The following is a 15831-nucleotide window of genomic DNA, read 5'->3' as shown; positions in this document are numbered from 1 at the left end:
CTTGGTGGTGATGGTGTAGGTGGTGGACAGCCTACGGTGTTATTTGACAATAGGCTGTGGTTGAAAATTAGACAATTGTTGGCTGTACTAGGAGGCAATATGGCATTAACATGATTCCCGTTTGTTTAAGACGGCCACCAACTCCTGTATACAGTTTTATACGCGCCCGCATATACCAAGTGCTATAATCGAATAATCACACAGGAAGCAAATATACTCCTTCGCTTGTGCCGCGGCAGCACTGTGGCCTCATCTGGCCTCGGTCTTTCCCTTTCACTGGTACCGGGAAGACACAAGATGTCGCGATGCGATAATAAAAGCTACAAATTGCAGCTACGAGTAATGGGAAAAAGATTAAGACTTTTATTATTCATTGGCGAAGGACACGCGAATGCTTAACAGAAATGACGGTACATTGCAGCTAGAAGCTGTTAATATCTGTCTGATGTTGGTGCGTTTACTGCGTGAACAATATTTTTTTTTCGTAATTATTGTGGAAGGTTTTATACAAGTGAAAATATATATATATATATATATATATATATATATATATATATATATATATATATATATATATATATATATATATATATATATATATATATATATATATATATATAGACTCATGAATGTATCATTACTTAGGTGTAAATCATTGCTTTTTCACACAATAAATAAACATCAAAGATTTATGACCTAGTGCCTCTCGTTGTGCCAGCATCGCTTGGATATTATTGAGCCAGGAACAGGACCACCGAGCAAGGGCGTCCAGAAAGAAAAAAAATGGACAGACAAGTACTTTCAAATATTAGAACTTGTATATCCAGTAAAATAGTTCGTGCCCTTTGTGTTTATGTGCAAAAGGAAAAAAAACCCACGAGGAAAAAGAAAACTGGAATTTAGAGCTCATTCCAAACTACAACCAATATTCTCCTTTGTCCACTGTGAGCACAACGCAACACTGAAGCAATAAAAAAAAAGGAAAGCTCTCTTTCTCTTAACGACACTAATTTGGCAGGATCAGGGACAGACGGAGCCTTACTGATGGTCTGCCACTCTCCCTCCCTCCCCTTCCCCGACACAGACGCCCCCGAGGTCCGCCTGTCGATGGGTCGCCGCGTCAACCCCAGCAGCCTGAAGGAGGGGGATGACGTCTACTTCGAGTGCAGCATCACCGCCAACCCTCCGTACAAGCGCGTCATCTGGTACCACAACGTGAGTAGTACAAGAGATGCTCAACATTACTGCCGCTATATTTCGGTCCTTTTATTGTATTTCTCGTCTCTTCCTACAGTTTCTCCTTCCTTTAGTCCCCCGTTCCCTAAAACAAATAAAAAAATATACAATTGTTTCTATACCGAATTTCATTTTTACAACTCCCTCTGCCATCCTTCCTTCACCCTTCCGTTACCTACTTGATTTTCCCCTTGTCCCTTCAACGCCCTTCTCTGCCATTATTTCTTCCGTCTGCCTTCCATTCAGTCCTTCGCTGTCTGTATAATTATCTTCCGTCACCTTCACTCTACTTTTCTGCTCCTCTCTCCTCCATCTGTTTCTCCTCTTTCACAAACTTTTCTCTGTTTTCTATTTTTTTCTTCAGCAACCTCAACTGTTTCCTGCTCACATATTCCTTTGCGCTCTGGTTTCAAAATTCCATATTAAAATTACAACTTTTTCTTTTTTTGTTTTCCTCCCTCTTTTTAATACTCCTTTTGTCTACCTTCCTTCAGTTTTGACTCCCCTTAGTTTTTACTGTTCTCTCCGTCCTCTTTTCTTGACGTCATGATTTTTATTTATTCAGGCTTTGTTGATTTCCTTATGGACACGCGCCTTGTGCTATGCCGCCAGCATATTTACGAAATGTTGTTAGAATTTTGTCGCGCGGAGGCTAGCCCCACCCCCTGCAGTGACGTCACGGTTTGATACCTCCTGATTGGCTGCTGCCTACCTCCCTCTCTGCCTTGCTCTCTCTCTCTGCCTTGCTCTCTCTCTCTCTCTCTCTCTCTCTCTGAGAGAGAGAGAGAGAGAGAGAGAGAGAGAGAGAGAGAGAGAGAGAGAGAGAGAGAGAGAGAGAGAGAGAGAGAGAGAGAGAGAGATTTACATAGAAAATCAGACCACACAGACCCCATGGTCCAGACTAGGTGGTCTGTCCTTAAACCTAAGTGATTTTACATTGATCAGAAGGCTCCTAAACGTTGCATTTCTACTCTAGTTGATATTAAGTTGAAGGAAGTGACGGTCGAGCTTATTTTTGAAGGAGTCAATCGTGTTACACTGGACCACTGATGGTGGAAGCTTATTCCATTCTCGCACTACAACGTTGGTGAAGAAAAATTTGGTGCAGTCTGAATTTACTTGTCTACATTTGAGTTTTACGCCATTGTTCCTCGTGCGCAAAGTGTCATCGATTATAAACAATGTTGATCTGTCTACATTCGTGAAACCATTAAGTATTTTAAAACATTCGATCAGTTTTCCTCGGAGGCGACGTTTCTCAAGAGAGAACATGTTAAGGGTAGAAAGCCTTTCTTCGTAGGATTTGTTGCGCAAGGAAGGGATCATTTTCGTTGTCCGACGCTGAACACCTTCTAATTTAGCAATATCCTTTGCATGGTGGGGAGACCAAAACTGTACCGCATATTCCAAGTGGGGTCTGACTAAACTATTGTAGAGCGGGAGTATTACATCTTTATTCTTGAATAAAAAGTTTCTTTTAATGAAGCCCAACATTCTGTTCGCTTTATTTGCTGCATCGATGCATGGCTGTGAGAATTTGAGGTTTGACGCTATTTTGATCCCCAAGTCCTTGACGCATTGAACGCTTTTGAGTTTAACGCCGTGCGTTTCGTAATCGAACTTCTTATTCCTCGTTCGAACTTGAAGGACCTGGCACTTGCTTACGTTAAAGGGCATCTCCCATCTATCCGACCAAGCTGAAATTTTGTGCAAATCCTCTTGGAGGCTTTGCCTGTCTTCGTCAGTGAGAACCGAGTTACCAATCTTTGTGTCGTCTGCAAATTTACTAATGCGATTATTGAGTCCAACATCCACGTCGTTGATGTAAATAATGAAGAGCACTGGGCCAAGAACCGAGCCCTGAGGGACGCCACTAGTGACCGGCGCCCACTCTGAGTTAAATCCGTCAATCACTACTCTTTGTTGTCTGTTGCTCAACCAATTCGCGATCCATTGGTGTACTTGACCGTCAATACCTATTTGCTTTAATTTGTAAAGTAATTTATGATGTGGGACTTTATCAAACGCTTTCTGGAAATCAAGATAGACTACGTCCAGTGATTTGGTTACGTCATAAACAGTGAAGAGGTCGTTATAAAAGGTTAATAGGTTTGATAGGCAGGATCTTTTGTTTCGGAAGCCATGTTGTGAGTCCCTGATTAATGAGTGGCTTTCAAGGTAACTCACAATTTTGTCTCTAATTATTCCCTCAAGTAGCTTACCTACAACCGAAGTTAGACTAATGGGCCTGTAATTACCTGGTACTTTTTTGTCTCCTTTCTTAAAAATCGGTGTCACGTTAGCCTTTTTCCAATCTGAAGGGACGATGCCTTGTCGCAAGGACATAATGTATACGGTTGTGAGGGAGGAGATTATTTCGCTCTTTGTTTCTTTCAGCAGAGTTGGATATACTTTGTCAGGTCCAGGACTTTTATTTGTTTTAAGTGATTTGAGGGCTTTAATGACTTCATCGGGTTTTATTTCAAAGTTAAGCAATGTATGCTCGGGATTTACATTAGTACTGGTGTTGGTGGTAGTGGTGGGAGGACTGTTATTATTAAACACCGAGGAGAAGTAATTGTTTAATAGGTTTGCAACGTGTTGGCTGTCAGTCACTAGTGCACCGTCGCTGTTAGTTAAGGGTCCAATTCCACTTCTGATCGCCTTTCTGTTGTTTATGTAACTGAAGAAGGATTTCGGATTATTTTTACAGTTGGCTGCAATATTTTCTTCATATCTACGCTTTGCCTGACGCATAAATCTGTTTACTCGTCGCCTGGCATCATTGTAGAGTATAATGTTTTCGGGCGTGCTTTGTTCTTTCTTTAACCTGTAAAACAATTTTCTCTCCTTGACTGAGTGTTTAATTTCGCTATTAAACCAAGGTGGACTTTTATTAGTGTTAATTCGCTTCTCGCACAAGGGGACAAATGTGTCCTGCTGAGTGAGTAAGTGATTTTTAAAGCTTAGCCAGGCGTCCTCTACATTGCCATCATCTGATAATTGCATATCTATTAGTTTTCGTCGGATTTCTACGAAGTTGGCTCTTTTGAAATTGGGCACCTTTACTTTATTTTCAGTCACCGATGTTTGAGCTCTAATGTCAACGCGCACTAGTTTATGATCGCAGGAACCGAGGTGTTCTCCTACCGTGACATTACTGACTAGGTTATCTTGGGTCGCTATAACAAGGTCAACTATGTTATTTTGTCGAGTTGGTTCAGAAACCATTTGGCTTAGATAATTTTCCTTTAAAAATTCGATCATTCTGTGGGACTCACCTTCTGTACCCGACAGTGTCGCCCAGTCGATATGGGGGAGGTTAAAGTCTCCTAGTATCAGTGAGTCGTTGTTATTAAGCGACTGCCTTAAGACGCTGTACATTTCAAGATCGGCATCGAGTGATTGCCCCGGAGGCCTGTAAGTGACAGATATATTTAAATTGACTTTTGCAGTGTTTACTCGCACGCACAAATGTTCAGCGTTACTGTTTCTTGGTGTTTTGTCAATGGGTTGTAAATAGCTTTTGACAAAAAGGGCGACACCACCACCTCTCCGGTTTACACGATCATTGTTGAAGAATCTGTAGCCATCTATGTTGTATTCGGAACTTAAATCAATATTAGTGGTGTCGATAAATGTTTCGGTTATAGCAATTACGTCAAAGTTTTCTGTCAGAGCAAGACATCGCAGTTCATCAAACTTGTTTCTTAGGCTACGCGCATTGAAACTAAGGACTCTTAGGTTATCTTGAGGCTTGGTAATAGAGGTGGTGGTACTGGAGGGTTCAGTGTTACGAGTTTGTTGTGGTGTGTGGTGTCTATTTACACGGGCGGAATGGAAGGACGTGGCTGAGAGTCGTTTTTTCTTGTTCGGGCGTTACGTACGGCGTCGTTGAGGAGCCTTCCGAATCTGGCTACCCCGATGGGGGACAGGTGTATGCCGTCCCTATGGAAAAGTTTACTCTGGCCATAAAAATGGTTCCAGGTGTTAAAGAACTCGACGTCAAGTTCTCCGTAGAGAGTCTGTAGGCGGTTGTTGAGGCTGAAGGCCTTACTGTAGAAGTCGCCCTCATCCCACGTCCGTGGTAGAATTCCTGAAATCAAAATATTAGGGGATTTAGACCTATACTGCTGGATGAGCCTACGGTACTTGTCCAGCAGTTCCTCAGACCGGGTCGTGGTGACGTCGTTTGTACCTGTGTGGAGAACAAAGAGTGAGTCATTAGAGGCCGCAGCGGAGACCTCGTCCAGGGCAGCTGTGATGTCGTCAACACCAGCTCCAGGATAACAGTAATTACGCCTACGACGGGGGACTCTGCCACAGAATTCAACCACCTGATGGCGAATCATAGAGTCACCGACCAAGAAGGTGCTCTGTTCCTCGTCCTCCTCCTCCAGTATGGCAAATCTGTTGTAGCAATGAGTAGGATAAATGGCTCTAGGGGCGGGTCTGGCTCCTCTTCTCACGGGGGTGCAGCATTCAGCGTCAGCTCTACCGGTCCCCTGTGACGTGTCTTCTTCGGAAGGTGGCTGGGCATCGAGTGCAGGTGCGGAGGGTGATGAGGCGTCCCTTGCAGCAGGGGCGACGATGTTGGCCTGGATAAACTCCTGCAAGGTATCAACAGTACTTGTTAGTTTGGGGATCTTCTCGCCAGCCGTCAGCCTTTCGTCCTGTTGAAGGAGTCTCGTTTCCATCTGCTGTGTCAGGAGGCAGATCTTGCAGACGGTCGATCGTCCTGAGAAGAAATGACCAGAGAAGTTTCCTGTGCAAGTCGAGCATTTCTTTAGCGCCATCTTGGTAAGGAGGAGAGAGCAGGTGAGTAGTGTTTATTTATATATTTGCTTTTCTTTTTCTTTTTCGTAGGGCAGAGGGACGCGCGCGTGAATAAGCGAGAAGAAATGTGAGAGAGAGAGAGAGAGAGAGAGAGAGAGAGAGAGAGAGAGAGATGGGAAGGCGTAGGAGGGAAATGGGGACGGAGGGAGGAAGAGGGCGAAGGAAGGGGAAGGAGAGAGGGTGGGAACGAGATAGGGAGTGCGGAAGGAGAGATAGAGAGGGGCAGGTAGGGGGTAGTTATGAGAGAGAGAGGATGGGGGGGCAATGGAGAGGGGAGGCGAGAGAGGGGGGGGGGCGAGAGAAGAGGAGGAGCGAAACGCGAGGGACGAGAGGGAGAGAGACGCAGGTGAGGAAGTAATTAAGAGGATTAGTATGTCTCGGGGGAATACTCTGGTCAAGTCAGGTCAGGTAACTCTGCACACCTGTAAGGGAGTGGCGTAGTAGTAGAATCTGAAAATATATAAAGAATGTGGCGGAAAGAGTGTAACACTGTGTTTTGTGAGAGAGAGAGAGAGAGAGAGAGAGAGAGAGAGAGAGAGCAAGGCAGAGAGGGAGGGAGGCAGCAGCCAATCAGGAGGTATCAAAGCGTGACGTCACTGCAGGGGGTGGGGCTAGCCTCCGCGCGACAAAATCCCAACAACATTTCGTAAATATGCGTCCCGCTAACACCTTGACGTTCCCTCACTCACTTTTCCTTCTCGTGCAGGCTTTCGTCTCTTGCATCTTTTTGCTTTTTAGTCTTCACTTCTCATTTTAAGGCTTCGTAATTACACCTTTCTCTCACTTATCAAAATTTAATCTTAGTTCTTCTTTCATTCGTTTTTAATAAGTTCCGCTTCGCCTTTCTCAAACTTCTATCCTCCTTCTCTTCTTCCTCCTCCTCCTCCTCCTCCTCCTCCTCCTCACTGTCTTCATAAACATCCTTGGCGTCTTTCTCTTTACCTGCCCGTCAATCAATTTCTAATGGCTTCTTCCTTACTGTGATCAAAAGTCTCCTTAACACACTACGCTCCACGGTCACTTTACATCACCTTCGCGGCCACTTAAGACACCCACCTCATTACCTTACGTTGTTTCCTTCTATTCTCCTCCTCTTCCTCAAGTTCCTTTCCGCCATCCTTCCCTTTTACTCTCACCTCTGTCATTTCTTCCATTCTTCTTATCTTCCTCCTCCTCTTCGTCTCACTCCTACTCTTCACCCTGCCCTTTCCTCACATATTTGCCATTTCTTCCTGCCTTCCTTTCTTCTGCAATCAGCTTCCCTATTCCCATCTCTCGTCCCTAATTTCATGTTAGTGGCCCGCTGTATCTTGCTATAATAACGTTGAGGTACGAGGCCAAGTTTTGTTCTCTCATCTAAGTTTGTCGTCCAGGGTTCAGCTTCCTCTCGTCGCTGCGTCTAAATTTTTCATAGATATTTATGATGCACTGCCCCTCTGCATAACGGTCGCTTCAGTGTTCTTTCTTTCCGTTTCTTTCTTTTCTCCCTCTTTCCTTCTTTCGTCTCTTACATCCGTCTTTCCTTAATTCTTTCCTTCGTTCCTTGCTTGCTTTTACTTTCCCTTCCTTTTCTTATATTTTTCCATGCTTCCCGCTTTCTTCCTTCCTCATTTTCTTTCTCTCTCTCTCTCTCTCTCTCTCTCTCTCTCTCTCTCTCTCTCTCTCTCTCTCTCTCTCTCTCTCTCTCTCTCTCTCTCTCTCTCTCTCTCTCTCTCTCGATAAGAACCCGGCATTATCGTCCCCTCTCACCGCGCTAATTAACGAAACTGTCCCACGATTCCCTTTCTCAAATGCTCAACCTCGTCTCAGCAGCGTGAAGAAGGAACGCTTACGAGCACTAAAATACAAGGGGATAACAATAATAACAATGGTGGTAATAGAGTAATTGTAATAATGGGGTTAGTAGTGAAAATACATAGGAATTAGAAGAAAATGTAGACAATTACCAACAACAGCAAGAACACCAACAATAATAATCTCTCTCTCTCTCTCTCTCTCTCTCTCTCTCTCTCTCTCTCTCTCTCTCTCTCTCTCTCTCTCTCTCTCTCTCTCTCTCTCTCTCTCGTGAGGCTAACAACTATCCTGTGTTCCCGCTTCTGCGACAGCGATAACTCCTACATCTGTAATGTGAAGACGTCAGTTGTATTGTTCACGTTCACTTTCATTTCACTTCTTCGTCCTGCATCGTTCTTTCCATTCTTTTACTTCTATCGTTTCCTCTTCCTCCCATCCCTCCCCTCATCTCACAAAGGGTTGTAGGTCAGATAATGACCTACTTTACTTTGTCATCGTCCTCCTCCTCCTCCTCCTCCCCTTCTTTTCTCTTTTCCTCTCCCTTTCCTTTCCATGCATCCTTCACATATTTCAGCGAACAAATTCAGGTTACGAGCAAACACTTTTCATGTCCATGCGTCTCTTCCTCCCCTGACGCGTTACCTCACTCACCCCGCGGACTCCCTTCCCTTGGTGTGCAGGGCTCGGTGGTGGCGCACAACCAGACCTCGGGCGTGATCGTGAGCAGACAGAGCCTCGTCCTGCAGCACCTGAGGCGGGAACACGCGGGGACCTACACGTGCGGGGCCACCAACCACGAGGGGCAGAACACGAGCAATGCCGTCATTCTGTCCATTAAACGTAAGTGCTGGTCTCACCTGTCTGTCTATCTTTGTGTCTTAGTCTTTCTTGTGAGTTACAGTTGGTCCTCGGTGCTTTAAAATGAATATGTTTTACAGCAAAAGATACTCGCTTCATTCCATGCTTCGTTTGTTCCCCGCTGCCGTCCATATTATTCAGCAAAGGGTGACTCGAAACTGTCCCACCGCCAACGCCACTACCAAATTCGTGCCCAAGACCCTATGTCGCGTAACTATGGTTCATTTTTTTCATACCTCTGCATGATATGAGGGAAGATAATGTTACATGATGCTATAACAGCTATGACACATCAAAAACGTAGATACTAAATACCTTATAGTTGTGTGATGCATTCAAAACTAAAATTAGAGATATTTCAAAACTGGCTCATTACAGTTGCGCTCCCTAGTTCTGTAAGCCAAACTACACATACTGATGCACACTAAAGGCTGTACTAAGACTATCCTCTCACATTCGCATCCCTGAAACATCACTAGTCGCCCCTGCTGCTACGAGAGACAAACACACGTGGGCACTAACCAACCATCGGTGTTCGGCCTCTCCGGCTGACCCTCCGTCGTTGTGCCTAACTGCAGGTTACTCGCGACACACCGACTGGACACACACTCTTGTTACAGTACGTAATAAAGGGACACACGGCACGGGAATGTACAACACAGGTCACTACGTACACCTCCGCCGAGACTATAGCTAATGTGCTCACTCACACTGCCGGGCTCCCGCGCGCCCCGCCGGTAGGTTTCCTGCTAGCCTGACGGGTGAACCCTCCCACCGTGGAATAAGGTTACCCGAGGCCTTCTTTGGATATGGAATATTTATGGATTGAATATCGTGATAAGCATACGGCATTAACTTTCTTGAATAGTGGACACCAAAATAAAGGTGATTGTGGCAACATCTGAAAACTTTAACCCCCTAGTGAAGACGGAATAAATGTTTCAGAAGATATGAATTAAACTGCGATCTAGTAACGACATGAGAACCAGCAAATTTGATTCGTGTGGTCTTTGATCATGTAGTATTATGTATCACAGTCGAGTACATTATATAGATATACATGGCCGAGAAGCAGGATGTTACTGGTAACTGTTTGCCCTGAAATGAGGAGAGGAAGGGAGGGAGGGAGGAGGGTGAGGAGTTGTTTATACGAGGCACCTTGACTCATGGTTCGCTTCACCGACCATTAATGACGAGATGGTTGTTACTTTTGACTTCACCTTATTAATCTTACGACTTAAAATGACACTAATTATTTTTTTGAGGGGTGATAACGCCCAACCTAAGATGGCAGGAACAAAGGTAAACCAAATAGTGTCATACTTAGCGTTCCAGCCTTGTAGCAGTCGAGAATGCACCGCAACTTTGAATTAAATCACACGTGTAATGAATATGGCATTGAAAGATACCCTAACTACATTCCAGCACCACTGCAATCATCTCCGTAATATAGTCTCTCTCTCTCTCTCTCTCTCTCTCTCTCTCTCTCTCTCTCTCTCTCTCTCTCTCTCTCTCTCTCTCTCTCTCTCTCTCTCTCTCTCTCTCTCTCTCTCTCTCTCTCTCTCTCTCTCTCTCTCTCTCTCTCTCTCTCTCTCTCTCTCTCTCTCTCTCTCTCTCTCTCTCTCTCTCTCTCTCTCTCTCTCTCTCTCTCTCTCTCTCTCTCTCTCTCTCTCCAAGTTCCTTCACAAACTCATTTGGGAATGCACGCAGGAAGAAACGTAAAGAAGACACTCTACGGCTCAAACACACAAATTCTCGACACCGACCAAACACAAACGGTAACAACAACAGCGATAAACAATGACGCAGGTCCCCGTTATCATAACTCTCTCCCCGCTGCCCCAGACGCTCCGGTGTGCGCCGGGACGGGGCGGGAGAGGACCCAGGGGGCGGCCCGCGGCTCCACGGCGTCCATCAAGTGCCTGGTGGAGGCGGAGCCTGCGGAGGACGTCACGTGGTCGTGGGTCAAGAAGCGAGCGGACGGCACGGTGGAGGAGCTGCCCGACGACGACGTGCGGGTGGATGGCTTGTCCTCCAGCATCATCGTCACGCCCATCACGCCCGAGGACTACGGACGCTTCCTCTGCCGCGCCGCCAACAGCGTGGGGCAGCAGCGCGAGGCCTGCGTGGTGACCCTGGTGCCGGCGGGGCCGCCAGACACGCCCACAAACTGCTCCGTGTCCCCGGAAGACCCCAGCACGGTGCACGCCCGCCCCACCACCGACGCCCTCACGGTCACCTGCCTCGAGGGCTTTGACAGCGACCTCTCGCAGCACTTCACGCTGCAGACGTGGCAGGACAACGAGCTAGTCGCCAACATGACCAGGTGAGCACGACACTCTTCAGGCGATCACAGCATGGGAAGGGTCATTGCCAGGGATTGTTTGTTCATTTCAGGTCATATATTTGGGTCACTATTATTTGGTATTGTTCCGGTAACTTTCCATGAAAAAATGTTTATTCGGAGGAAAACAAGTAAAAGTCACTAAATGAGGAAAAAAGTAGTTATCATGTAAAATTACAGAGCGGCTTTCTTTAATTCTACCAAATTTGCTTCTCAGAAAATCTTACCGTCCATTCTTGACTCTCCAGCACTTGTTGAACTTGAAATGTACACAAAAAGATGACAACGAAGTATGTAATAACTCATTGGCGATGAAAAAAAAAGCTAATTATTTTTAGGGCAGATACTCGGAATGCCTTTTTTTTACACAAACTTTATCCAATGCCCAACACGTGTATATTTCTCCCTTCTCTTCACCGAACCCCCGCCGCAGCATGTTCCCGGAGTGGGTGGTGGCGGGGCTGCGGCCGGGGGTGGGCGTCACGCTGCGGGTGGCGGCTCATAACACACGGGGCCGCAGCGACGCCTTGCGCTTTGAGGTACACACCGCCAGCATCAAGCAACACGCCGTCAGAGGTGAGGGGGGGGAGGGGGGAAGGGATGAAGAGGGGCAGGGCAGGGGGAAGAGAAGAAAGGAAATCTTGTAGTTCTAGTAGTAGTAGCAGTACTACTACTACTACTACTACTACTACTACTACTACTTCTACTACTACTACTACTACTATTACCACTACTACTACTACTACTACTACTACCACCACCACCACTACTACCACTACTACTGCCAATAATAATAAGAGTAATATAATAATAATAACAATAATAATAATAATAATAATAATAATAATAATAATAATAATAATAATAATAATAATAATAAAATAATTGCAATAGCTATTAGGGCATATTTATGGCATCATCATGCACTCTAAAGGCGACAAGCGAGGCGGTGGCGCAGGCAATTACTTTGGCAGCACAGACAACACATTCGCCTCGTTAATTAAATAAGTTTTGCCCGGCAGCTTTGGGTGAAAAAGTTTTGTTCGGCGAAGTTTTAAAGTGTGTGTTTTCCTGTCAGACTCCAAGTGGGGCATTCTGGGCGTGCCGCCGCTGCTGGGGGTCCTGGTGGGGGTGGGCGCAGTGCTGCTCCTCATCCTTATCACGGGCGTGATCGTGGCCAGACAAATGAGGCGTCCACCGCCGCCCACGCACGTCCACACTGTCATCATGACGCCCACCGCCACTACCGACACCACCACCACCACCACTAATACAATCACCGTCCCTGATCCCGACACCTACGACCCTGACGTGGTGTCTTCCCTGTGTCGCCCTACCGACAGTCTGGATGTCCTGCCCAACTCAGACCCCACCCAGCAGACCACGCCCTCCACCACTCTCACCGTTGCGCAGGCTACCATGCATCAAGGAGAGCAAGGGCAGGCCGTGGCAGGGAGCCACAACAACAACCAAGGCAACACACACACGTCCTTCCCCCGCGGGGTCTGCCTCCACAGACAGGTAAGGCGGGTGAGGACTGGGGGTGGACACGTCTCCCTGTGGTGTGTTGGTGTTAAATTTGCTTCTTTGTTAAGTGAAAGAATGATAGCCCGTGACGCAGAAAATCTTCATAAGTCTTAAAGGCACGGGAATCCCTTTGACTCGACGCTAAAGTATCTGATTCCCGTCTCAAGAGCCCGGGATCGAATCCTGAGTTGATGTTTGTGAAAAATGATTTATTCTACCGAACAGATCAATTTTTCGTGTGTCGTGACATTGAGATGTCGTATGTAATGATGGGAAGCGAGTTCCGTCAAACTGGTGGCAGCGGTAGGATCCTTTCCTTCCCTGGCTGGCTTCCCCTGTGTTGGGAACAGGGAAGTGAGTGGCCTAGTCTCTCAGATAAGTATATAATGTAAGATGAGGATCTCAATTATACACACAGAAATTTATCTAAATGGAGGAGGGAAAATAGTGTGATGATCCGAGACACGGAAAGACTCTGAAAGGCCACTGGCTGCAGGGTCCCATTGGCTCGGCGCTAGAGTGTCTGCCTTCCCGTTTCAGGGGCCAGGGTTCGAATCTCGGAATGAATATTTGAAAAAAATATTAATTCCTCGGAATAGGTCAATATCTTGTTTGTTTCGATGCACTGATATGGCGTGTATAATTATGTGAAGTGAGTCCCATCACAAAAGCCTTACACTTATACAATCATTCTAAATGTAAATATTTCAAATGGCATTAACGGTTGCTTCTGTTATTCCACAGAACAGTGCTTTCGGGGACAGTGAAGAGACGGCCGACTCGGACTCTGATTCTACCTTCACGGACCTGACCGCGGCGGGCCGGGCGGCCGCCGCCCTGCCGCCAGCGTCCAGGAACTCCCTCCCGCGGGTAAAGAGGCACATCCACCAATTATCATCCTCTCCACTCGACTTACAGCTGCCAGCGTGTCAGGTGTCCCAGGTGGTAGCGACTCCCGACGGTATGATTCAGCGCATCCCTTATTTGCTTCGGAACCCGCGACAGCTTTCACCCTCCTCCTCGGCGGACCTGCGGCACCAGACGGCTTCGGCGGAAGAGCTACACCCTCTCATCTTCTCCAGAGACTTTAGGCAGCTGCTGACGTCAGCGGATGTGAGACAGTTGTCTTATTCAGGCACAGAGCTCAGGCTACTTCCTGGCACTGGCACGTGGCCGCTTGGCTCCTCATCAGGGGAGCTCAGACTTCCTCTACAGTCTTCGATAACCACAGAAGAGCTTCGCCTGATGCGCTCATCGTCAGGGTCATCTCCGTGGGACTCGCAAGCCACGCCAATCTTCAGCAGTCTCTCCCCGGTCAACCATCGAATGCCGTGCACGGAGGGGACGCAGCTTCCATCACAGACGCCCATCACACTGCCAAAACCGCACTCGCCCTGCGGCCACTTGCATTTCCGATCATCTAGCACCCAGCCTCTTCTTCAGGCCATATGCACTGAGCCCCAGCCCCAGCCCCAACCCCACTGCCTGGATCCTAGGCTTTATCAGCCCTATGTTGGCCGTCAGCCTCAGGAGCCCAGTGGGATTCTTCATCATCATGGATCTTGTCCCGTATCTCAGGCCGCGGGAGCGAGTGCTGAGGCTCAGTCACGACTTGGCTTTGTCGACTCCCACCGCCAGGCGGAGGGTTCGAGTGTTGCCCCCAGACCACCATGTTCAGAGCATGGGGCTCCAGCATTCAAAGGTTACAAGACAACGCCCGCACAGGCCAGAGTTTCTGAAGAACTCCAAGTATCTCTGAGGGAACTTCAGCCCCCACCCGCACCAAGCAGTGAGGTGGAGCCACTACCAGACACTATAGAGCTACAACCGCCTCCGTCCTTTAGGGGGGCCGGGCAATTCTCTCAATTAGAAGTTGGCTCACTAACAGACACTGTTCGCCAGAGGAAGCCGGTAGGACAACCCGTAGCTTGTCCACTGCCTCCTTCAATGGGCCACTTGCCAAAATACAAGTCACCTGATGGGTCGAGTGCAAAGTCTAGTTCAGTTGTATTTCAAAGAAAACCCTTTCCGTGTCACGATATAAATAAAAAATTGGAACAATCACAGGACATTTTTACGAACCTCATCTGTGGTAGGTCTGCATACGTTTGGATCAAAGGCAAATAACTGGTCGCGTTGCTGATTGTTGTGGTATCATTACGTTTACTTTTCGTTTAACATTTACTTTGAGAAATTAAAATCGTTCTTGTTACTGGGTTTTATAGTACACTCACTGACAGCTTCAAACATAGAAGGTAAGTTAAACACACTGAACTACGAAGCATATGCTTCATCACTCACCCTTTCTTGATGAAACCCTTGTGCTAACATCAGTGTAAGTCTATCAAGCAGCACCTTTGATCTAATGGGAAGTACTTTACATATTGCCCTTTGTAAAGATGTTAAGGAAAACGAATCCTCTTTATAAAACACCGCGAGTCCAAGAACAGAGCTGTGCGGAAACCTCTGCTCACTATTCTTGGTCTCTCTTCCTCCCCTTATCATTTATTTATACTAAAGGATGCAGCTTAAGTACAAAAAAAAAAAAAAAAAAAATCAACTAGGTACCAAAAAATCCGCTATACTTAAATTTCCGCTATAAAAAACCCACCTACATCGCTGCTGAGATCCACTAGAACTCATTAATCGTCTCCGCTTAGACGTACTGTGGAAGGCGGAGACGGAAGTGCCAAGGATAATATGGCGAGAGAAAATGATAAGAGCTCACGGGAGGATTAATAAACTGAGCAGTTTGTATCGACTGAAGATTAGAGTAAGGGGAGGGGAAGGGAAGGGAGGTAAGCGAAGTAAGGGGTTGGGTTCTGAGGGATGAGACGGACAGGAAGGGGAGAAGGAACAGGAGGGGAACGGAGGAGAGGAAAGGGCGGGATCGGGGCAGAAGGAATTGGAAATGGAGGAAAGGATTGCGAAAAAGGAGTTGAGGAAGGAGGGATGGAGGAGAGCCTGAAAAGGTATGGAGAAAATGAGAAGAAAGGAGAGGAGAGGAAGGCGAAAGCAGCCCTTATATTTCTGAACATGTGGCACTTTACAGAACGCCTCAAACTAAACTTGGTATCACACATGAGAATATTACAACTACGGATACTGCAAAACAATGATTCGTTACCGGACAGAAATTACCTATAGACGTATAACACAGAAGCACAGCACCGTATGATTAGGGTACAGCCATTCACCACAAGATTAAGGGAAGTTGCTCACAATATACAGGAGAA

The 15831-nt window shown here is 46.6% G+C and overlaps 1 protein-coding gene across 1 annotated transcript in view; it reads left to right on the top strand.

Annotated features, from left to right (window-relative positions):
- Window positions 1-14722, top strand: part of LOC127007181 (uncharacterized) — a 149252-nt gene extending 134530 nt beyond the window's left edge. The window contains exons 8-13 of the mRNA XM_050877895.1: window positions 1085-1215; window positions 8547-8706; window positions 10570-11050; window positions 11502-11644; window positions 12147-12589; window positions 13340-14722. Coding sequence (XP_050733852.1) covers window positions 1085-1215; window positions 8547-8706; window positions 10570-11050; window positions 11502-11644; window positions 12147-12589; window positions 13340-14722 — 2741 coding nt within the window. The remainder of the gene's footprint in view (window positions 1-1084; window positions 1216-8546; window positions 8707-10569; window positions 11051-11501; window positions 11645-12146; window positions 12590-13339) is intronic.
- Window positions 14723-15831: the final 1109 nt, after the last annotated feature.

The sequence above is a fragment of the Eriocheir sinensis genome, chromosome 34 (genome assembly GCF_024679095.1).
Source record: "Eriocheir sinensis breed Jianghai 21 chromosome 34, ASM2467909v1, whole genome shotgun sequence".
In the NCBI taxonomy this organism is placed as follows: domain Eukaryota; kingdom Metazoa; phylum Arthropoda; class Malacostraca; order Decapoda; family Varunidae; genus Eriocheir; species Eriocheir sinensis.
Note: the sequence above shows the minus strand (reverse complement) of the source record. Positions and strands in the feature narration are given on the sequence as shown.